The 24,570-nt window shown below is 37.1% G+C and overlaps 1 protein-coding gene across 1 annotated transcript in view; it reads right to left on the bottom strand.

Annotated features, from left to right (window-relative positions):
- Positions 1–24,012, bottom strand: part of ARID2 (AT-rich interaction domain 2) — a 111,789-nt gene extending 87,777 nt beyond the window's left edge. Inside the window, exons 1-3 of the mRNA XM_054827822.1 lie at positions 23,334–24,012; positions 23,080–23,173; positions 21,853–21,950 (exon numbers count right to left, since the gene is read on the bottom strand). Of these exons, the coding sequence (XP_054683797.1) occupies positions 21,853–21,950; positions 23,080–23,173; positions 23,334–23,425 (284 nt within the window). The 5' untranslated portion in view covers positions 23,426–24,012. The remainder of the gene's footprint in view (positions 1–21,852; positions 21,951–23,079; positions 23,174–23,333) is intronic.
- Between the last annotated feature and the right edge of the window lie 558 nt (positions 24,013–24,570).

Genomic DNA, 24,570 nt, shown 5'->3' with positions numbered 1-24,570 from the left:
GACTTAGTCCTAAATCAATGTCTTATCTAAGTCAGTAGGCAGCCTATTCCCTGTCGAACGCAACATGCTTTGAGATTGCACATTTGGATATACAGTTCATATGCAGGGTGAAATATCTTTTTAAAACCATATTTAATTAAAGAGAGAAAAATTACTAGGGGTAGTCATATGCTGCAAAAGCTTGAACGGTTGTAAAGAATATACAGTGCCATAGGGCAAGATTCTGTAATTAATTTCTTCACACAACTGATCATTTTTTATTTTAAAGGAAAGTATTTGTTGGATAGTATCCTTCAAAAACCATTTATCCAACCATTTGTGCAAGCTGACATACCCAAAAAAGAACTGTAAACACTAATCTACAAATATATGACAAATGCAAAAGTTTTTGTTACTGGCACATTACTTCAATGCCAGGATACCCGACATTCCCAGCTCAAACCCCAGAAACTTCACTAACCTTCATGCAAAGGACCAAGCAATCTGAAGACACTACAACATGTATGAAAAGAGGTGCTAGGAAACATTTACACCAGCACTGCTGAAGTGCTAAAGCAGAAACCTCTAGTACTGCAAAACTGCAAACGTTTTCCATTATAATTCTATATGTCAAAAGATAGACTGATAGATATCTCAATATACATGTCATTTTATACATACCAAGGCAGGTGGAACTAATGACTTTAACTTGTTGAAAACTACACTAGTCTGAGTTATGGTTTATTACTGCATACATACATAACAGTTGTTAGTTTGGTTGATACTGAAAGTCTAAATAAGACATTTATGTACCTATTATTTTAGCTCTAAGAAAATGTGAAATTAAATGAGGTAAACTAACCTTAAATAATGGATACAAACATAACACCGCTGTTTGAAATGTAAATGGAAACTTCAGAAATAATAAAGCCACTTAGCTTACATGCAGTATTCCCTACAGGATCTAAATGGTTTAACAGTTTACCTGTCCAAAATTTCAACTGGTCCACCCCTTATCTGTCAGATTTGGGAAGAGCCAAGATATCCATCTAGAGGACAAACCCAAAAGCACTATTTTCACAGTCTGAATGCTTTACCGGTCATATGCTCCAAAGTTTCTTTTTTACTTCCACTTCGGAGAAAGAAAGTCATTAACATTTATACATACAACATTATGGAGATAAGATAAATTTTTCATTTAAACTCTCAGAAAAAAAAATTTAACTTTTCAGATGCACTGTATGTTTTTTTTATGAACGTTTAGAGTGATCATTGGTAAATGGGTATGACAGCAACTCTATATTCACTTTCTTATTAATACAACATCCCATTTTTTTCCAACTGGCACTTTCAATAACTGGTTTTGCCTATTAAATATTTTGAACTGAGATACCCTTTAATGAATCAGAATTAAAAAATAGTTAGAAAATAAAAGATTCTCTTCTTAATCATAACTGTTATTAGCCATAACTTCCATTAAAACTAACATATACCATAATAAAATGTTCACTGAAAGAGACTAAGTTGCAGATGTTGCAGCAATGCTGTAACTTTCACTAAATTAAAGTTTCGGTCTTCTACAGTCTAGTTTTTCCCCTTTTAATAATGTCCACATTTAAATGAAATCTGCAATATTCATCTTTTAACTGTATCTCATATAGGCAACTAGAAAATATTAAAAATAACAACTGCAGAACTTCCTTATTTTCCCCTCACCTGCAGTATTCAAAACCACATCACAGCCTAATGAGAAATGGAAGTCATTGAAAAACCACACTTCTCTCAGTGTTGGAAATTGAATATAATTGAACAACTAGTTCTACAGGTGTTTCAAGTTTAAAGGATGCTCTGTCTTACAGGTGTGGCCTCACTACCAGAGAAGCATAAAAATGACATACAAGCAGCATTTGTCATCCTATCTATAATCTGACACTAATACCAATACAATCAGACAGAGAGTCTCTTCTATGCCATTACAGGCAAATGTGATGGAACCAATTTCTCCCAAAACACACAGGAACAGACTTCTGGATCTTCAAACAAAAAAACACGAGTTGTATTTATTTCCTCTGTCATAAATTTCCAGTATTGCCTTGCCATTTTCCATTAGCATGGAAAAAACAAATAGTTTATATCATGATTAATCTACCTAAATTGTTGCATCCTGAACAGCAATTATTTACATGCAAGTTTCATAATGAAGTCTTAAACCAGCTAACTCCCATTGTTTTAGTTAAGTACAGAAGGTAAGAAAAAAATGATTTACTACCATATACTATGTAATTTTCCAAAAACATTAAAATTCCTCTATTTTCAAAGTGCCATATATAAGAAACTACTACAGATAAACTAGATGCTGTTGCACTTCATTTTAGCAGTCTATTAAAATTTTTCCAATGAACTGCATTATGAAAGAGTAACAACTGATATTCTAATTTCTGAGACTAACCTATTCAATCACCATAGCTGGTTCCAAGTTGACACTGCTTCTAAACCACAAGTTATCAACTCACAATACTAACGTTTTGTGAAAATATATTACATGCTCCCATCTTTCCTATTCTCATAGGAAAACATAATCCCAAATCACCATATCATAATACTCTGCACAGGAACCATTTGTGATACCATCATCAGGGATTGCAGCATTAGATAAGAAAAAGCAACAGACTAATCCTAGCAAGGATTTTATTTTCCTGCAAATACTCCTTATTATAAAACACACTTTAGAAATGCCCAAACTATATTCTCCCCACTTTTTTTTTCTCCCCAAACTTCTCCAGATAGCATTAGATATTCTTCCATTTCACAGTATTTGTAACGGTGCTTCTGTAAAAAGCCCAAGTGTCAGCATGTACTGGTTTTTCTTCTTCTTTTAAAAAAAGACAACAGTAAAGAAAAAAAAACCAAACAACTTGTCTTTTGTACTGTCTTTATACAAAACTTCATCTTTTAACAATGCACACAAATATGGTTCTTGGAAAATATACCACTTATAACAGGTAGATAAACTTCTTCCATTTTTTTACCTTCCAGACTTTCTCATTAAGAATTTTTACATTTTTGTATCATGTGAAAAAACGGTGGCAAAAATATTCTGTGAAAGCTACTTAAAAACTATGCTAAAAAACCAACTGTTCTTGGTAGCTCGTAGAAATTCACAAGAAATTAGATGAATGATCCCTATTTCTACCCCTTTATATATCCACTGTCAACTCAGAGCATGTCTAGGAACTGTGGGGAAAGCCTCGAGTCATTTTAAGAAAACATCTAAATGCCAAATCAGGCACATAATTCTGACATTTCCTAAATTCTGTAGGCTTGGAGGTAGTGGTGGTTGTTTTAAATACAAACTCTTATTAAATCTCATTTTCTAAAAAGAAATAAAATTACAAAGAAATGCATTACTAATTTTTCCAGCAGCCCAATAGTACTACATCTTAAGAAGTAGAAAGTAATCATCCCAGACAAGGGGCATTGAGCTCTTAGTATCACAAGATGAGTTAGGGAAGACAGAAGCCAACTTTCTCCTCCCCCTTGTCTAAAGATGGGAAACTTCCGCTGTATTTGTTCAGTTTCCTGTGTTTAAAAAGGAAAAGGGGAAACTGGCACAACTGCAAAAGTTTCAGAACAGGAAGGTCTTCAGAAAAACCAAACTGTTCTTTCACCACCATCACTACTCCTGAGTCCCAAAAAGAACTTACATATCCTGGCTACAGCATATGTTACTCCTTGCTCTTTTGACAGTGGCATAGGTGCCATTCATTCGTATTTAGTTATCATTCTGATGTGCTGCCAAATTAACCTGAAGGATGCAAATAAAGGAGAGAGAAAGGGAAAGACAATTTTAACCACCTAAAATGCAGACGAATCAGAATGTAACAATGGGACGGACAGAAGCCACTTCTCTAACTACAGGGCCTTGACCTTGCCAAATTGAAGTAGTCTGCTACAGCCAAAACTAGTTCTGGAAATAAAAAAAAGTCTGAAATTACCATAACGGAAGAGGTAAGTAAGGAACTGCTAGCAGCTTTTCTACTAGGTTTAATGTAAGACAATTTACCTCTATCCACAACCATACATAATTAAAGCAAAAACCCAGAATGAGAATCCTTATCCTTTTAATTTTGAGTAATTATACAAATTGTCCCTCAAATAAGTACTGTTGACATTTTTGGAACAAAGGAAAATTATTCTTGGTTAAAATAGATTATTTTAACTGTAGATAAATGAATTGTTCCAAAGTGCTCCAAATTTTTCCAGAGTTTAAGGGTTTTCTTTAAATGCCATTGAAAATATTTTCCCTCCAAATCCATTTGAAAAAGAACATGACAGTAATAGCCACTCTTACCAAAATTGTATTACCATAAAATTCTATTATGCTAACCATAATCTGCAAATAATAATACATTTAAATATATGCTTCACTTCAGAGATGTTTTTATTATTGCAACACAATGCATATCTTTAAAATATTTTTATTTTCTACAAATATTATTTGATCTAAAAAGAACATGTTGTAAAATCTTATTACATATTTAATGTGTTATAGTAAATGTATATTCAGAACTATTTCTTTACCAGAATTAAATCTTTTTTTATATAGCATATATTTGGTATGTAGGGTGGTTCTCAAATGTAGAATAGCAAGATAAGCAGATTTTGGATTAATCAAATTACTATTAGGTATATTTACCAGACCACACATCTTACATAAAATGCAACGCACTGAAAACTTCTGAAACCAGGGAACCCTGGCACCATTCATTGTCCCACTCAGAGAGCATCCATAATTTAAAAATCTATGGGAAGTAGCATTATTCACCTGCTTGAGACAAAAGGCAAACATGCACACTACCAGTCTTTTAAGTGACAGGTAAAACATCGCTGCATAGAACTTTAATTATAATTCCTCCCTACTCTTCCATACAAGTGATATGGAGACATCATCAGCTTTATACTAGCTATAAAATTGACACTTCTACTGTCCTTATGGTGTCTGATTAAAAAGTAGAAGTACTAAAGTAGCCTCTTCACTGTTTCTGCAGTAAGGCAACTGATTCCTTGTGTTCAGGAGCAACATTTAATGTTAAAATCAGGCCAACAGTGAGCCACTCTAACTACCAGTAAAGTTACTACATAGTGATCTCAAAAAAAAAAAAAAAAAAAAAAAAGGTAAAGCCTAAAACTGATTGATCTTAATGCTGTAGCAAATCAATCATTTTTAGAATGGTAAAAGAAAAGTAGATTTCCTTACCTTTTTGTATGTATAAGAGTACTGCTTACTCCAGTGCTGAAATAAGGGACTAAATACATGAAGACTAGTACCTCTTCAGAAAGTTTACAAACAGGTAAAAAAACCTACATAATCGGGGCGGCCTCAAACATACATAAAAATGCAGAGGTTAGAGGGAAAACTTCCTACTAAAATTTGGTGATAACTCTATCCCTGATTAATCAGGACACTGGCACTTAGATTTTAATTTACATGCACAAAAAGACAACTACTACCATGAACAAAGGAAGTTCCTAATTATAATCTAAAATTCCAAAACACTTTAACATGATGAGACAGGAGATAGTAAAACTTACTATTTCAAGCTGAGAATCTGCTGCTTTGTGAGAAAAGTTTCTTGGACCCATACTTCTAAGACAGAGGCTCACAGACACAAAACACCTACTGCCAGCTAGCCTGCAATGATGTTCTTCAATTGCTAAAGTAGTCTTCTACTGCCATAATTTCCTTTTCAGTAAAGAAAGTTCAAAAAAATCTTTAATTAAATCAAATTTCTTAGGTATGAAATACTACACTTGCTATACAACTACAAATACAACTCCAACAAACCATTTAGAGTCAACAAACATTTGTTATAAATAACATTTTGTTAAAGTGAAAACAAGCCTGCAGCCTTCAGGGTGAGAACTACAGTGCATGAAAATAAACACCCTTTCAACCAAAACACCTTTTGTAAGGTGTTCTTACCAAAAAAATCTTACCAAGCATAGGGAAGGTCAGCTTCACGTACTGCACTGCGTTACTGAATATGAGTAAGTAAAATTTTCTAAGATTAAGATACATCTGTTTTGCTGTAAGAGTGAGAAACACTTGTGGTAGCAGTTCTCAAACTTTTTAGTTAGGTAACTCTATCAGTTCAGACTCAGGACTCTGTTTCTCCATTGATAACCTCTCAATTACAGGTCAAAGTATACGCAACTGCAAATGGAATATAATGCGACTCCACCCATAGACTGCATTTCAACCTTGATTATTAAGAAAAGTAGGGTGCTACAGAGAATATCCCAAGAGATAGTTGACAGCTGAGAACCAGTTTTAAAATTCTGAAGCACTAATATAGTACATGAAAAAGAGGTAGAAGATCAACCACTTGCTCAAAAAGATGCCACATGCTCAATAATGTGTTATTGATAAAAAACATCCCTTTTTTTTTAGACAAAGGTTAAGAGGGGAAAATCAGTCCTACAGATGATCTCATTTCACACTTAGATGAACATTTATTTCTCTTTTGTTTATTTATGTTAGAGTCTGTATATTCTGTGATTCCTCAATTAACATCCACATTAACATCTGAACATGAGCGCACAGAACAATGCATGAAGATTGAGATACGAAGGGGAAAAAAAGGTAGAGTAACAATGTCAGTGACATCCAGCAAGTAAGTACTGTTGTTCATTGGCATGATCCTGCAGAAATGTACTTCCATGTGCTTTCCTTCCACTAAGGGAAGATGTTCTTGCCTTGCATAGCAGGAGCTGGAATATTGCCAGGCACCATAGTTGTGGTCTCTGAACTGATCAGCACTTAAATTTTAAAGAGAGGTCCCTAACAGCAATACATTACGCTTAAAAGTAAAAAGAATGAACAGAAACTAACTAGTACATTTTCTCACCATTTTTTTTAAATATTATTTGAATTACTTTAAAACAACCAACCAACCAAAAAAACCCAACGAACTTGGTTATAAGGAAATAAATACAAAATATTACATAAATAATGCTTTAAATATCCTACTAGATGTCTCCTGGAACTTATCACCTTCTTTTTAGGCATTTCAGTTCCCACTGTAAGAAATATCAACCTAACAAGGATCTGAGCCTTGGCAGAACCTAATTTAACAGTATTTGTTTTCAAAGGCCTCTCCATCTCTCTCTGACAAAAGGCCCAAATCTGTACGAAGGATTCTCTTGCTCCATTACTGATGGTATGTTACAAAATTTCCTAACCATGCAGCATTTTACATTTGCTTTCTTACACTCTATTTTCAACCTTAACTGTCAATTTTATATTGCTCAATCAGCCATACGTCTCCTGTGTAATTATTATTAACTCCATGCTATTTGTACTCTTTTCACCAAATATCCTCATGGTACTATCACAATTTTGTTTGATTATGCGTCGTGATTATGCAAGATTTTCTCATGGTCAAGGGAAATGTTTTCAAGCATAGTTCAGTCTCTTTTGCACTCACTCTACTCCACAAATCCACCCATCTCAACATTTGTAACTTTTGGTATCATCCTTTTACCTCTACCATTTTACTTTCCATGCTGTATTAATCAGTCTATCGTTGCCACCTTGTTCATCAATGTGTAATATTCTCTCAATTATTATGCTTTTTGCATATAAAATTTATATATACACACAAACATTCTACATGACAACCTGTGACTACAAAAGCTCTCCTGTTCTAGGACCACTCCTGGCAAAATGTCCCTACTCGGCTTTCTTGAAAGTACCACAAAAATAACAAGTCTTTCATCATCATGTACCTTCATTTTAAGACTCACTAAGATCCTCTGATCTTTCTCATTTAGTATCCACATACATACTACCCTGAGACCTTCTGAAGTTTTTATTAATTTGATCATTCTCATTAAATTGCTGCTCCATTTTAAGCACTAGCCAAAAACCCTCTTTATCTCCATCTGTAAATAACTTCCAAGAAGACAACACAACTGTTAAGCCCTGAAAATTACTTAAGTGACAAGACTTGATCTAATGTAGTAAAAACTAGGTAAAAAGGAGGAAAAGAAAAGTTATCAAGAATGAATACTTGCCTAAATGTGTGGAGGCCTTGCCTCTGTATTCTCTGTGGTGTTCTTCCTGCTTAGTCTATAATGTGACTTCCCTGGGTATGTGTGACAACCTCCAGAAATTTAAAAGGAAGGCAAACAAAACCCCCCTCTCTTTCCAAAAAATTAACCATAAGGCAGTATCATCTTTTAAACAAATAAATAAACAACAGCAGAACTAGACAATTCAAGACCAGAATCTGCTAGCTTGTCTCTCTGCAGCTAATGTAGTCAGTGGAACCCTGATGCAGGTCTCCATGAAAGCAGATCTCTACAACTAAACAAAACAAGCCCTTACTGCCACCAAAACCCTAAAACCAGAGCTTGTATCACTACTGGGGGGCAATGCCAGCAGCACAGCAGCCGCTCAAAGGACAGGAGGACTGTCTGCTTGAAAAGGGATACCACAAGCTGCTATGTAAGATAACAGCAGTAATTTCTGATGTACATAGGCAAACAAGAATGACGGTCTATGCTCTTTTTCCACGCTCCTCTATGTACTGAGGTAGGGCAAAAGGTAGAAAAAGGAGATATGTAACCCTTTTAAATAATGTGTTGCTTTTATTCTCTGGAAACATCAGTGTGGCTGAAAGCTCAAAAGAGGGTGGCAATAAGCACTATTGCTAAACACAAATTTACATTATCTTTGGTTAAAAATATAAAAATATTTAATAGCAAAGATAATTCCAATCATAGCAGAAACAAAAACTTTGTAGCTGTATATCTGCATAACATGGTAGAAATTGCAAAGTTGCATGAAAAATATAGTTTGTCCATATCTTTGACTAATTCACCTGCCCTCTACCCACTAATTGTTTTGATCAGAACAACTTACATTCCATAACTTGGAGTAGTTTTAAACAACAACCATTTTATATGCTCTGCTTAGAGCAGGCTGAGTTTAAAAGCTCTCTTTTCAAATTACACAAGCTTAAGGGCCACGACAAGCAACAGTTTCATATCATATATGATCAAGAACTGTCAAAAAGAAACAGTACTTTGCACCTACTTCCACCTGGAAGCTCTAAACTCAGTCTCTAAATCTTTGTGTTTGTAGGTATAAAAAAAATTCTTAGAATTTTTGAAAGTTTGCTGCATTAAATATTTTCCTCTCTTGTTGAAAATTCATTCTTAACATATATGTAGTATTAGAGGTGGGACAGAAAGTCCATGCAACCTATCCCAAACTTAAGCTGACATACAGTCTTGTATATACTACGTATATACACATACAATAAAATTTATGCATTTCGTTTATAATCAACATACAAAATAAAGCACTCATAAATATCACTAATTTTCTCAAAGTGACAACAGCATTTGAAGAAACCCTTACTGTTCAACAACTGTTTCCTCCTTAGCATTCTTAAGCACAGCAATGCCCATGAAGAAATATTTGCCAAGATGAGACCTTTCTCCCTCTAAGCTCTTTAAGGAGGAGATAAAATCCTTTATTTGATTATATGCAATTTTATGCCTTTATGATATTTTAATATAAGGATAAAACTAACTGTAATTGTGATGATGATAGATTTTTTAAACCAAAATGAAAACGGTAAATTCAGTGTTAATGAAAAATATGAACTAACAGAACAGAAATTAATTCTGTTCATGCAGTACTGGTAGTGCAAGCAGAGGCAAAAGAACCACTAGAAGGTTTGTACCAGTAAATCAGAACCTGACCGTAGAAAGCAGATGGTGCAAGTCAGAGACCACTTGGGACTTTACAAATAATGACAGCCTTCACTCAGTAGCAAACCAGCATCTGGGCCACAAGTCAATTAATATCCAGTGACCAATTTAAATGAGGGAGTTGGCCATTAAAGACTAACTTATCAACATTTGATTACATAACCCCTCCTTTTTCTTCTACCAGTGTCTACCCCATCTGCTCTTCCAAACAGCATTCATTTCCTACATTCCTGTCTCCTCACCCAATGCATAAATGCACCCAGCTCACTCTATATTCACATTCCTTCCCTTTGCAGTTCAACTACCTATGCTCAAATGCTCTTCTCTCTCCTTCTCATTAAAATACCACCAAACACCTTGTCTTCCCTCTTCTTTGGCCTACAGGTGACCAAGAAGCAGCAGGTGTTATGTGGCCCAAAGGGAGGTAGATTTAGCACGTGCCTCCCAGCTGGGTAGCTGACTACTCAGAGTACATGTGTTTCAGCCAGGCCAGCAACCTTATCAGTACATGCGTACCTCAAGGCCCCCAAGCTGCACAGTTGGATCAGCTGGTCAGGAGAAGTGCGTCTTCCCAATGGGAAGTCAAAAAAATTATGAAATCTCTGAAGCCAAAAACATAGCAAATGCATACCAACTGAACCAAAAAAGCCTTGAAGAAAAAAAGATAAAGCCCCAAGAGCCCCTTCCACCTGGTGGCCTCCTATAGTAGAATCCTGTACAATGCAGCCTTTCAAGTTTCATCTAGTAAGGCAATCACATCAACAGTCCTGTACGTTTATATTGTTGCTGTATGTTATACGGTATGTGAACAATCATATTTATGTTGTGTCAACTTCACTGTTACTTTATATCATTATTTCCACAATATAAAAAAGGTTTTAAACGTATTTATTTTGATGTTGTGAATGCTGTAAGTCACCAGTACTACAGATCACACTATACTGGTGAAATTATAATAAAAATGAGTAAATTCTTTGATAAGTTTCTGAAAACAAGAAATAATGGCAACAGCTTTTTGTTTTCCTTCCTTAGTTAGATCACCAGGCAGTGTCATCCCCCTCCCCCAAAAAAGCAAACTTAAATTAATTTACTCATCTAAAAAACAAATCCTGTTGCTTTCATAAACTCTTCAAAAAGAAAACAACCACCAAACCTTGGAGTCTGCAACTTTTGCTTAAATGCAAAGACCTCCTGAGGACAACTAAAGAAACGAACACTTTGTTTACACCAATTTCAGTATCTTTTTGAATATATTTTTATTGACTTCGCTTCTTTAGTTTCTTTCCTTGTTAAAGAAAGGATTCTACACATCTGACCTTTACAAGCACACTGCAGAACTGACACAGGATGCCACAAATTTCAGCCCAGCTCTGAAGAGGGATGAGATTCTCCCTAAGCAGATCTACAGAGAACTCCACATGGGCAAAAGTCTACAAACACAGCTCTTACAGGAGACTTACAGAAACACCAAGGCACCATAAAACTAACAGAATATTTTTGCTTTCTACCAGGCCCATAAATTTATGGACAATCATAATTTTAAACCGCATCACACACAAATATCCATACAGAAATGTATGAGTACATTTAGGGAAGCTGGGTGTTTGTTTACAGTTACATGCAGAACAGTACATTATTTTTAAGTCACCTTTTTTCTTTGATCTTACTTAAGAAGCACTCTCTTCAACAGCTGGACTAACTCTGTTTAGCATACAATTAAACTGCTTATTAGGAGAATGAGAGCTACTACAGAAAAATAGGATTTGTGTACCGGTAATACAAAAATCTAAATACAAAAAAAGTCTTGTGTTCATCTATGACAAAAAACACCTTTCTAGGAATGTAACTATATTTCTGTAATAACAGCATATTGACTATAGGACACATTAATGAGACAATACTGAACATGATTAAGTCATTATCACCAAGTATTGTATTTTTATTTTCTAACCTTCTACGCTTTTACTGTGATTCCATATGCATTGACTAACATAACATCTTTTTAATAAATAACTTCACATAATATAAACAGAGAAGCACATAGCATTAAACAGGATAACAAGTTTAGCTAAGTTTGAAGGAAATAAAGTACCTTGAAGCATTTGAAAAAAATGCTTACTAAAGGTATTCCAAGCTGTACAGTAGTTACGGCCTTGTATATTCTTCAAATCCAATTAAACACAGTAATTCGCTACAGGGGTCAGCCTTTGCACATAGTTGTGCTCAGAAACAAGATTTCCACTAAAAAAAGTATTTCTATACCTTAGAATTACAAAAGTGACCTTGGAAGAACAAGCAAAGTGCACGTCAATGCTGCGATGCCTAACTGGGTCTGCAGAGTACCTGAAAGCACATTTTTCAGGTGTGTGAAATACCTTTTAGATATCTGTCTGGATCCTGTGAATTGTGCATGTCCACAGCTGCAGAAGTTTTTTTTCAGGCACCGTGGAATCTATTATCATTTTGCTGTGAAATTCAGCATTTTGCTGTTGCTAGGCACCTGACATTTAGTGCTTTGTCCTCTTGCCCTTTTACCTGCATACACCTCTTCTTTCCTTTAGTTTTCTTTACAATTAGGAATTCATTTGATTACAGTAAATATTCCATGTGCAGTCAATGGGTACAGACATCAAGGGGTCAAGGATCAGAAGACGAATTCCGGCTTGTAGTCAAAGATTGAGAAGATTATGATTAGCAGAGAATGAGAGACAAAAAGACTGTGAGCTAGACAACCAGGGTAAGTAGTATTGCAACAGCAAATAACCCTCAGCCCACAAGCAAAGGAAAACATTTCTGAATTGGCCCATGTGGGTAACACCATGGAAGCCAAGATAGTGGGGAAAGGATGCCCAGAAAGCACACTCAAAACCTCCTTAGAAATAACTAATATTGAGATTAATCAATTACCATGTTGAACGACAAGTCAGAACTATACGAGGGGGGAAAAAGGTATCTCACGATGATGTAACAGATTAATACTATCATGGAATTTATTCCCATTTACCACAGAGAGCACAAGGCTCTATTACAAAGAATATTCTCTAGAGACAAAGTTAAGGTTGCACATTCATACTTAAACGAGGTCATTCCTGATTTTTTTCAGGTATTTACTGTGCAACTGTAGCATTATATGAACATACACTGTTGAAATGTGAATTTTCCTAAGTTTTCATGGATGGTATTGGGGGATGGGTGGGTGGGTGTCCAAGAAACAGCTCTGTAATCTCCAGTGTTTCAAAGCTCTACTATCCTCCCCAAAATTACAGAAGACATATGTGAATTCTGTAACATGGCGCTGTTTACTTGGCCACTGCCTGGATTCTACATCATTTAATTGAAGTCACTAGAATCCAGATACTCCTGAGCAAAATAACCATGTAAGGGAAGAACTGTTCCTAAGTTTATTCCCACAAATTTTCTTTTAATACAAATATGCTTTTTAAAAAACAAGCAAAACCCCACACACAGTTCTACACCATAACCATTGTTAACATACTCAGAACATGCTAGATTAACCCCTAAAGTAAACTATTTTCATTTAGCTTGATTAAGCCCCTGGGATGTATCCCAAACTAGAAGTTACCAACACATTAAGTCCCAGTGATACATGTTGTTGTAGCACTTCTCCAAAGAACTTTAACAGAGCTACTCAAAGTTAGTCATATGATTTAGTGATTTACAGAGCTGAGAATCTCTACACGTGGATTATCATGGAAGCATAGCAACCTTTGGACTGTGAGGCAGAGGCCAACCAGCAGACGTCACAGCACGTAACAATGGAGAAATGCATGCAGCCATAAGTATGACCCATCTAAACTTCACCAAACACATGAAAAGTGCAGCAAACATTGTAAGAGAAAAGGTCTCTGAATCAGAATGATCGCCTTGCATTACAGGATTTTTATGTATCTTAGGCAGCTATGGATTGACAATTAACACTGTAAATTATTCTACAAGACTACTAATCTGAACAGTTGCTCCTCCCACACCAATAAAAAAGGAAAATAGTACAAACACAGTTCAGTCTTGCAGACAAACATGCTCCAGTGCATCATTCAACAGAACTCTGCTGTACTATAATAGCATGCAATCCCTCTCGCAGCATAGCTGGCTTGCTACAATTTATCTGGAGTTAAAATAAATGCATTCAGTTTAAAGATAGGAAAACAAAAAGTAGAGAATTCCGTGTCACTACCTCATTGCCGAAAATCTAATTCAGGTCTGTTTAGACTTGAACTCGTTGCTCCAAGGAGACTGTATTTTAGATCTGATACCTAGCTCACTAATCTAGTACCTCAGGCAAAGCCTAAGCTCACTATTCTGGGTACCATCTTGCTGTTTTATTATCCTTCCTTAAGATAAGCTTCTTTCTTTCAACCATTCCAATATTTCTCTGCTTAGGTATCCCAAGTTTATTTATTCCCTAAGGAATAAAGATTGTTCTTCTTCTCATCTATGCTATATTTTCTGCTTCTCAACACTGCAGAGGGCAAACAAGCTTATGAATAGTTTTATTTTCCTCATATATTCCTAATTTATATTCATTTTCAAATAGTTAAGATATGACATAGAAGCATGAAGAGACACAATCCCTGTATTAAAGAGCTTACAGTCTCACACTTCTCTGTGAGCTAGGTAAACAAACATCAGTATACCCACTTTATAAATATGAATAAAAAGATGGCAAATGATTTAACTAAGGCCACAGAATAAATATGTATCAGACTGATAACCAGAAACAAGATCATGTGATGGGATCTCTGGCCTATACTCAATTCCCTCTATGAACTACATGTCTTCTAATAACGTGGACCGGTACTACAGTTACTCCAAGTAGTCCCATTTAAGCTGCAAGACACCACTCTGAACAAGCATTTTAAAACAAAACACAAAAAAATCCATTCTCGTAATCCATTACATACTTAGTTTTCAGTTTTCCAGTTCACAGAACATAACATTATCCTGTTTTATTTTTCAAACAGTGCTCCTCAGCTGTTGATAAAAGAGGAATTTTAAGATAGTAAATAATAGTAGCCCCCTATTATGGAGGGTTTAACTAAGGCTCAGAAAGAAGAAATTTGCCTGTCAGAACTGGATTCTAGCATTATAAGAAAAAAAAAAAGGCTTTACCGTATTTAGATTTCATTCCTATTTGACATGCACTCTCAAAATAACAATCTGAACCTCTGTGTACCTCTAGTACCTTACCTGTAAAACTTAACAAATTATACTTCTCTATTTCATTACTCAGGAAAGTGGGGAAGGGGTTAGGAAAGAAAAAAAGAGTATGAAAGTCTTATCTATTGAGGCTTAACTGCAAATAAACAAGGTAATTAAAGCCTATTAGCTCTAAAATAAATAAATAAAGAAAAGTCTGAAACTCCTTTTCTTAGCCCAGGCTTATGCCACTTCACAAGGAAAGAAGCAATATCCTTGCATTTCATATGCATTCTTGATCTTGTTGTAATATGCTTACTGTTTATTCAAACCTAAGACATTACCACAGCTATTAATAATTTTAAAACATAAATTAATTTTGATACTCTTTCAGTTAAATATTAGAAAATGGTATTAACATATAAACTCTCCACCAATTGTTACGAGTCACCATAGTTACTATAGTGTCGCCAGACACTTGCTCTTTGTAAGTTATTAGTTCTGACATCTGTCTAGATAAGATTTCAAGTTAAACAATCAGAATTCTGTATTAACACTGAGGAACAACATCCACCCCTCCCCACATAAACCTATATATTTCAGGTTAACAGCAGTGATTTAGGTCATTTCTAACAAAAAGCTTGCAGAAAAATAATCAGGAAGAGAAAAATAATAACATTCATAATACTAATTTTTCACTACATTTTTCAGCAGTAAAGAGGAGCTTACCCTCTGAAGGAAAAGCTCAGAAACTTTGATAGAGGCCAAACTCATCTGCATAGTGACTACTATCACACTATAACTCTAAGAAACAGCAATTTTAAGGTAGCTATGTTTCCTTTCACCTGCTGCTTGCTCTCTGCAGAAGAGGCCTAATGCAAATTTTGTATCATAAAAGTTCTATTTTCTTTTGAGCAGATTCTCAGCAACTCTGATAACACTCATCCTAATAACTAACTTCTGTTGAGAGACATTCTAAGATTTTAACAACCAACATATTTAATTCCCCCAAATAAAGCTTTATAGCATGAACAGTAACTAGTCTTCATTGTGAATATGTTGACTGTACGATTACAGTACAACTAAAACGAAATTCCCCCTCCAACTATGTAAAATATTCACTTCAGACTTAAAAGCAAGGCCTCAGACATGTGACTGAAACACACATTATAATTCTTATCTTGAGGAGGGAAAAATAATTTTAAAAAGAAATCATAAAAACGTCATCCATGTATTTGTTTCCTGTCTTCCCAATGACTGCAGGATTTGTGACAAAATTAAGTGCAATAGATTCCACAGGTGAAGTCTGTAGTGTTGCAATAAAAGTCTGTAGCTATGCAAGATGAAAACCTTCGTTACAGTGTTATTCAAGGATGGACAGAACCTGAAAGGTCATCTGGTCCATTTCTCTGCCAGTCCTGGCTCGTTACCTATTGCACATCTATTAAGTGTCCTGACCAGGCTAGTTCTGAATGACCCATGGTGTGGGTTTCCCCCCTACTCTGTTTGACATTATTCAGAAGGTATACAAGTAGATCTTGGGGGGGTTGGGGGGTGGGTTGTGCTGCTATCTGGTCGGAATTCTCTCCCTCAATTTCATCATAACATATATGTTAACACAGCCTCTTATTTTATTTAAAATTAATCTCCCTTTTAAGTATTTAGGCCCTTCAAAACGCTTGTCAGATACCATTTGCCCTTCTCATGCAAAATATTCATTTAGCCAAGCAAAACATTTATTTCTCAAATCTTTTTTTTTTACATCAGTCCCTTCAGCCTTCTTAACATTTTGTTGCCCTTCTCTAAGCTTCTGTTAATTTGCCCCACCTGTTGCAAAGGCTCTGAAAGTAAAACAGTACTCCAAATACAGTCGCACAACTGCATACAAAAAAATCGTATCTCCCACTTGTTTGATGCCTCTGTGGATGCAACCTAAACTTGTCCTGATTTTTACAAAGTCTATATATCATATTGCAAATTGGGGCCTGTTCTTCCTGTGAGAAGCATGCACAAATCCCTTTCATATGAAAGGGAGTTGGGTGCACACAACTGACAGGATTATCAGGCCCATGGTACCACTCCTATCCCTTTTTCAGCAATACTGCTTTCCAGGTTATTCCCTCACAATGAATACCTGTTTCGGATTACCGTCCTTCAACTGTTTTAGCTTGCATTTTCCAAACTAAATCTCATTTGTGTTTTCCAACAATGTGCCTAATTTCTTTAGATAACCTTTTCTGCCATGACTTGTGTTTAACTCTTCCCACTATCATTGTCTGCTATGTTACAAGTGTACTATTCACCTTCTCGTAAAGTTAATCAATCCAGACACTAAATATGCCAAAAATGGCTAAACTCATATTAATACGTGCATATGTAAGCACTGATGTTACTCTTTTAGCACCTGAAACTGCTGTGACTCACCAAATCTATTCTTTATACTTTGTTCTATTTGTTTATGGTCCTTCACCCAATTTTTCATTCAGATGACTATCCAAATACATGAATAATTTGTTAATGGAAGATTTTAGATGTATTTGAATTTTAGAAAATATGTAAAATACTACTACAGCTACAACTTTCCCTTCATCCACTGGGGCCTTGAACCTGCAATCAGATCTGGCAAGCAAGCCAGTCCTGTACTTCTCCATACTCACTGATCTATGTGCAGATGCTGTTGCAGTATCAGATCCTAATTTTAAACACTGAGTAAGAATAACAAAGAAAACTCTTTTAAAGTAATTTTGCTTGGAAAATTCCAGGCTGCTTATTATTGTTTTCCTAATATTTCTGCCATTATTTTACTACGAACAGAATCCCTTAAATTTATCTAGTTCTTCAGACCATGCTTTTTTTTTTTTAATTAAAGAAATTAGTACTATTACTCAATTTCTTGGTGGCATCTTGAAGATCAAATGACTTATAAATATCTTCACATCTTTCAAGAGCACCCTCTATTTGTTGTCAATAACTATTTCATATGGTCCTGACTTTTAACTGCTCACACTTTTCCATCCTACTATATATGGAATTTCAGGAAATTCAGCATAATGGCTTGTCTTTATAATAACTTTATGCAACTTCTCATTTATGAGCCTCTTTCCTCTCTACCTGACTTCCCCCCACCTCCCCAATATTTACAACAGCAAATTCTTATTCACCTTTAACTAGTATTAACTCATTTCTGCTGCCTTTACCGGAGGCTTACAATACACACCTGCTTCCCACCTTTCAGAAATTCTCTGCAGAACTGAGACTTAAACTCATTTTACCTGACACTTAGTCCTTAGACATAATTTCTCTTAATGCAGATAAATACCTTTGAAAAGAAAAGTGATTTTTAATTCAGCTAGGCATACTTCATTTTCACATTTAGTTTACCAGGTCTCCTACTCCCCAAGAATAGATGAAGACCCCCAACAGAAATAAATGTATCGCTTATGCTCACATGAAAACCAACAGAATCTTATACTAACATATGAGGTCACATCAGCCCAATTCTTTGCAAGACTGTAACCTAATCAACCATTAACATAAAAACCAGGCTACATTTCATGTTAACTTTCTTTTCACCTACTGTATGTTTACCAACTAACAAAAATGTAAAAGCATGCCCACATTACCGATGTTTACATTTATTACCCCATATTAAAATATTTTCATTAACATTATAAAATAATCTTTAGAGAAGCATTTAGAAAATGCTTTACTAATTCACCTCAATTGAGATGAAACATCTAATTTGCACTACATCCAAGGGAATTACACTCTCTGATGCTGTAGAGACTTACAGAACTACATTAACAAGTACAGTCTATCAATGGTTATCGGCACTGTGGCTTTTGACTGCTCACTAAGAACCACAGTGCATAAATTACTTCACCTGTCAGACAGCTCAAAGCAACACAGGCACAAAGTTTGAACGGTTCAGACTTTCCCTATTATAAAATAACTTTTTCCGTTGAGAGAAAAGGGAGGGCAGTGCAAAGGAGAAGGGGGAGATAGGCTCATCTATCATAGATTCCAATATTACCTATAATAAAGCTTATCAGAATTGTATCAGAAGTTTAAACAATTCACATCTTTAATGAAGCCTAACGCACATTCCCAAAGACAGCCAGCAAAATTCCACAACAGTTCAAAATGAAAAAGTTATTTAAACAAAAAAGACACAGCTCACAACTGTCTAGAAAAAACATAACCCGATGATTATTTTGCAAAACATCTGGTTTGATCAAGCTAACAGGACTACTGATGTCACACAAATAATTCAACTTTCTAAATTATTTACACAGTAATTTTAAGTCAAAATAACAGTATTGTTAGAGGTAACACAGCAAAATGAGCAAGGGGTCCACGTAGCTTGAGATCTTATCTCAGTCAACATGGTATGCCAGATGTTTCATAGCAACTTTCATCACAAACCATCATGAATCCAAATCTGCAAATGTATGCGTGTAGGTGCACACCACTAAATCCCTCTGAATTCAACAGGGTCCAATCTGCCATGCAGATCCCTCACTGTACAGGACACACAATTGGATAAAAATTTATATAGAAGTTGATAGGCCTCAATTTGTTTGGCTTTGTTTGCAAAGTCATTACAATAGTGAGGCCAAGATTATAGTCATACTTGAGACTCAAGAAGAACATTTTTTTTTCCAAGGGTAATTGCTCAGCAGTTCATGAAGATCTAGCCCTATAGGAAACCTCAGGTTATGTTCTTCAACACAGATAAATAGGACCCTTTTTACAAATTTATTATGAGTGCATTTTTTCTTTCCCTATAACCAAATCACCCCCATAACCCTTCTAGGTTAAAGCTAAACCAATGTTAACCTAGCAGAGATACATGTGTATACACAGTCTTATTAATGCACATGTAAGGAGGTGAACTCAGCTGGGAAACACGTTCACATCAAACTTAGATTATGTGAGAAGCAATAGTGAGTAAAGCAGTAATTCAGAAAATCCAAAACCAAAATAAACCCAAAAACCAAATCAACCACTAAAAACCAATCCACTCCAAACCAACAACCTTGATCATTTATTTCAGAATGGCCTAAGTAAATCACAGATATGATAAAACAGATTCTTCATCTTAACTGTTTATCAACTTTTTTCCTTAAATCCCAAATAAATAAAAACCCTTTCACTTATTTGTCTGGAATCATTTATACGTATGTTCAGCAACTGTATTTTAAATAATGTCAATACTGGCATGCTAATAATGAAAATAACATTTTTGGATGTCTGATTCTAAATTAAAAAGTAGTATCTTATTAAAAATTAATAGTCATTAGAAGGCTAAATTAACATTAATTGTGTTAACTGTCACAGCATATAAATGCTTTCAAAATACAGATGTAAACACAAATGACATACAACCTTCTACTACAAAAAGTTAGGCCATTCAAACACTTATAAAATATGGAAATAAACAGGAAAGGGTAAAAACAAAAAAACTATGATTTTGCAAATTATATGTAAAATCTAGTCAAGTAATAGACTACACAGTCCAACAGAAAAACTCAAAAGGCAAAAAAACCTACTTTCTATGATCTAGCAATCTTCAGCAACACTATCACAATAGTAGAGAAGAAAAAAAAAAAAACAAAAAAACAACAAACCACACACACAGAGAAGGACACCCTAAAGTGAGCTTCCCACTACATTCCTAGGCCTGCTAGCAATCATAAACTTTGCTAACGCTGTTAACAATGGTAATTTCTTTTCTTAGTCTGGATCTTAAAGCAATCATATGTCACCACCAAAAAAAGAAAAATTCAGTAACTACAGATATCTGACTAAGGTTTTCCAGACATTGTAACTCAATAACTGCTCCACTGTGCTATGAACTCTACAGCTTCAAGCTGGAAGTCAATCTAGGACAACCAATAGAAAGTGCACCTGTACAATTACTGCATTTCCTAATTCAGAAGGCCAAACTAGAGACAGATAAAGCTTGTCTGTACTCAGATCACCAAAACAGAAGTCCAAAAGCCCATGCATCTTTTGTACCTATTGCACATCTATATTATCATTAATTGCAATGAAAAATATCATTTATACAATTCAGAAACAGAAAATTACATTTCCTAACCAACATGCATAAAACTTTATTCTAAATTAAATATAATTGTCTCTATATAGCATTTACAGCCACTATATATGCAATAATTTTAAAATCTTTCACACAAAGCGTAATCACCAAAAGTTAATAAAAATTAATTTTTTTTTAAAGTCATCTGGTAACTGAACAGTACCACACATAGTAATTTAAAATTTTCAAGAAGAACTCCATGCTACATTAAAAAATAATCTGCATCACAAAAAATAACCTGTATCATTTCAAGGAATGTAATCTTATTTTTAAAAAATGCAGAAATCTACTATTTTTCAAGTAATAGAAAAAATATTTAGCTCTTTGTACTCTAAAACAAAAAATAATGTATGCTGCTAGTAATTGATAACAATATAATTTATCCAAAGCAGTCTACCTTCCTGCAGATGCATTTTCATTCAATGCCTGACCCCACAGAGCAGTAAACAAGTTTACATATATCAACACATTTCAGTGCTCCAAAAATTAAGCTAAGTTTCTGTAACTACAGTAGCATGATCTCTTACTAACAGTCCTTTAGTACTGTAATTCTAAAACAATCAATAAAAATGGCTCTGACATACATTGTTTATATACTTGGGATCCCTTCAAAGTTTAAGGCTTGCAGATGTAAAATACAAATAAAATATCTACAGAATGGAATTACCTTTAACTGATCACTGCACCAGACCAGTAAGGAATTACAAGTTCTTTCTGGTTTATTTAATAGCATTTTTAAAGAGTAGGGGTATTTTTATTATTGCACAGACTGAAACCCAAATATAATCCCACACTCAAAAATACTACTGCAACAGCTTGATAGCACTCACCGTAAGTAATACTGTTTTAAAGCGAAGGCAGCGTTAGAACAACTTCTGGGAAAGTTAAACTCCTCTACAATTTCTCCCCACTGATTCTTCTCTGATACCTGTCAAAAACAACACACAGGCCGAGATACACAACGTACACACAAACATGTCGTTGACAGCGAACATCACAAAAAACCCACAAGCTGCCATGAAGCAAATAGATAAATATATAAAAAGAAATAAACACGAATGTACATAGGATTTAGGACTATATATTTTACTGTCAGTCGGCAGTATTTCCCCTTCGGGAATAATCCCGCTTCTCACCGGTATTTTACTGTATTTATTTTTTAATATATACATTATTTTTTTCGGGGGGAGGGAACAGCCGGGAGGGTTTGTATTGTTTTGGGGTTTGTTTGTTTTTGTTTTTACTGCCTGGACAATAACCAATCGGGAGTCCCTCTGTCGCCCCCTTTTAAATCCTACCGCGGTCCGTTAAAAACCCAAAGAAGTTTAAAATAATGCAGGGAAGTCTTGGCGGGGGCGCCCCCTGGCCTCCGGGGCGCGGGGGCGCCGTCCCGGGGGGTCCCCCCAAGACAGATCCACAGACACAGAGAGGCCTTTCTTTTGAGGCCTACATTTCTGTCCCTAGCCTTGAAGCCTAAAGATGGCTATTTGATTACACACCGTCTTGGGTGCCCCTTTTGTTATTTTTCTCCGGGAAGGGCTCGGAGGGCAGCGCCCGGCCCCCCCCGGCTGCGAGGATCGTTTCCTAGCCCATGCTCCGTGCCGATTATCGATGTTAAACATGCCCGCTAATTTTGAGTTGCACTAAAACTGCACTCAGACTCTCTCCTCTCTGTCTCTCTCTGTGAGAGAGACACACACACACAGAGCTGCCACCACAAGCGAAAGAAACTGCCTCTCGCCGACCAGAGCTCTCTGCTCCCTCCTCGCCTTCTCCCGGGGAAGGGGGGCAGAAGCGAGGGGCTCCGGCGGAGGCGGGGGAGGCACGGACTGGGTGTGCGCCGTACCCCCGGATCCCCCTTCATCGCTCCACCGACAAGGCCAAGCCACCAACCTGCCTGTCTGCTCGCTTCCTTCTTCCACCCCCCACCTTCTCTAACCGGCTTTAAATAGGACGGTTCCCGGCCACCCCGGCTCCCCCCGCCGCCCCCGGGGGTCAGAGGAGACTTTTGGGAAGAGGTTAGTGGGAGGGAAACCCAAATTAAAACTTCCACTCACCTTCCCAAATCCGCCTAAAGTGGTGACTCTGGTGTAGAGAGCGTGAAGATCCAGCTCCTTCCCACCCACCACGGGGATCTTCTTAAAAGGAGACCTGCCAAAGGAGATACACACAAAACACCACAACTTGTCAGCTCTGCCCCCTTTTCTCCCCTCGCTGGGGCTGCCGTGTCCTTCAGGGAAGGGGCTGGAAGTTGGATCTGGTCGGTTTAAAAGCCTCCCCCCCTCCCGTTCCATCTCCCCATTTTCCTCACCCTCTGCTGTGGTGAAACTGCCGCAGCTCGTCCAGGAAAGCGAGTCCCTTTCTCCGCTGGTCTGCGTGGTTTTTACCCGTCGAATTTGCCATTTTTGTATTAAAAAAGGTTCTCGTAAAAAAAAAAAAATCCAATTAAAAAAAAAACCGGCCGACAACAACAACAACAATCCCCGGCTCCTCCTTGTCTTTAAGAGACCCAGGTGCCCGTGCTCGGCCGGGGATCAGCCATGGAGAGGGGCTTGTTTAAAAAAAAGTTTAAAAGGAATAAGGGAGCCCAGAGAGTGTGGTAATTGCGAGTCCTGTCTCCACACAACACACAGGCAAAGAGACAGGGAGGGAGAGGGGCACCTCTCAGTAATTCCTCCTCCCGCTGCTGCTGCCTCTCTCAGCACCACAAACCCAACCGATCCAGCCTGCACATGAGACTCAACATGGTGCTGCTGGATCACACAATGAATTGGGTTACTGTTGTGGTGGGGTGGGGGGGGAGCCGGAGTGAGGTATTGACAGTGTGTGTGTGTTACAGCCGCGGCTCCATGCGATCTCCCTCTCCCTCGCTCGCTCCCTCGCTCGCTCTCTCACACACACACACTGTACAGCTACGGCAGCGGCGGCGGCGGCGGTGGCGGCGGCAGCGGGATTCACTTCTCTTCTCTCTCAGACAAAAAGATCTGAGGCCGCCGTGCTTCTGCCTGGACGAGAGCGCAACACAGCGGACCCCGGAGGCCAGTTCCGGTACTGCAGAAGGCAGCTCTAAAGGCAAAAGCCAGCACAGCCCCAGCAAGCAGTTCCTGGCGGGGAACAATAGGCTCCTCTCGCCGCTAAGGGCTCATCTGCAATGTGCCGCAAACTTCACACAAAGCCGGGCGGAAAGAGGCGAGGGAGAAGGAGAAGAGGGGAGGAAAAAAACGGCTACTACCGGTTGTTCCGGGGCTAGGGGCCGGGGAAAGGGCCCTCCCTCGCCAGGCTCGCACCGATCGGCCTCTATCCGCTGGCTGACGGCCGGGGGGGGGGGGGGAGGGCAGGAGAGGTGGATTTGGAAAGCGGGGCCGAATTTTTTAATTGGACTAAACCCAACGCCCTGAGTTCAAGGGGAGAGAAAACAACAACTGAAGGGGGCACTGGTGGATTTGGACTTTTGAAAAACTTTCCGAGTCCCCGGGCCTGAGGTGTTTCCAAGGGCAGGAAGTCGCCCCGGATGGCACGGCGGGGGGGGGGGGGGGGCAGCGGGAACC

Source organism: Grus americana, chromosome 1, assembly GCF_028858705.1.
Source record: "Grus americana isolate bGruAme1 chromosome 1, bGruAme1.mat, whole genome shotgun sequence".
NCBI classification, from domain to species: domain Eukaryota; kingdom Metazoa; phylum Chordata; class Aves; order Gruiformes; family Gruidae; genus Grus; species Grus americana.
This window is presented reverse-complemented; position numbering and strand designations above follow the sequence as displayed.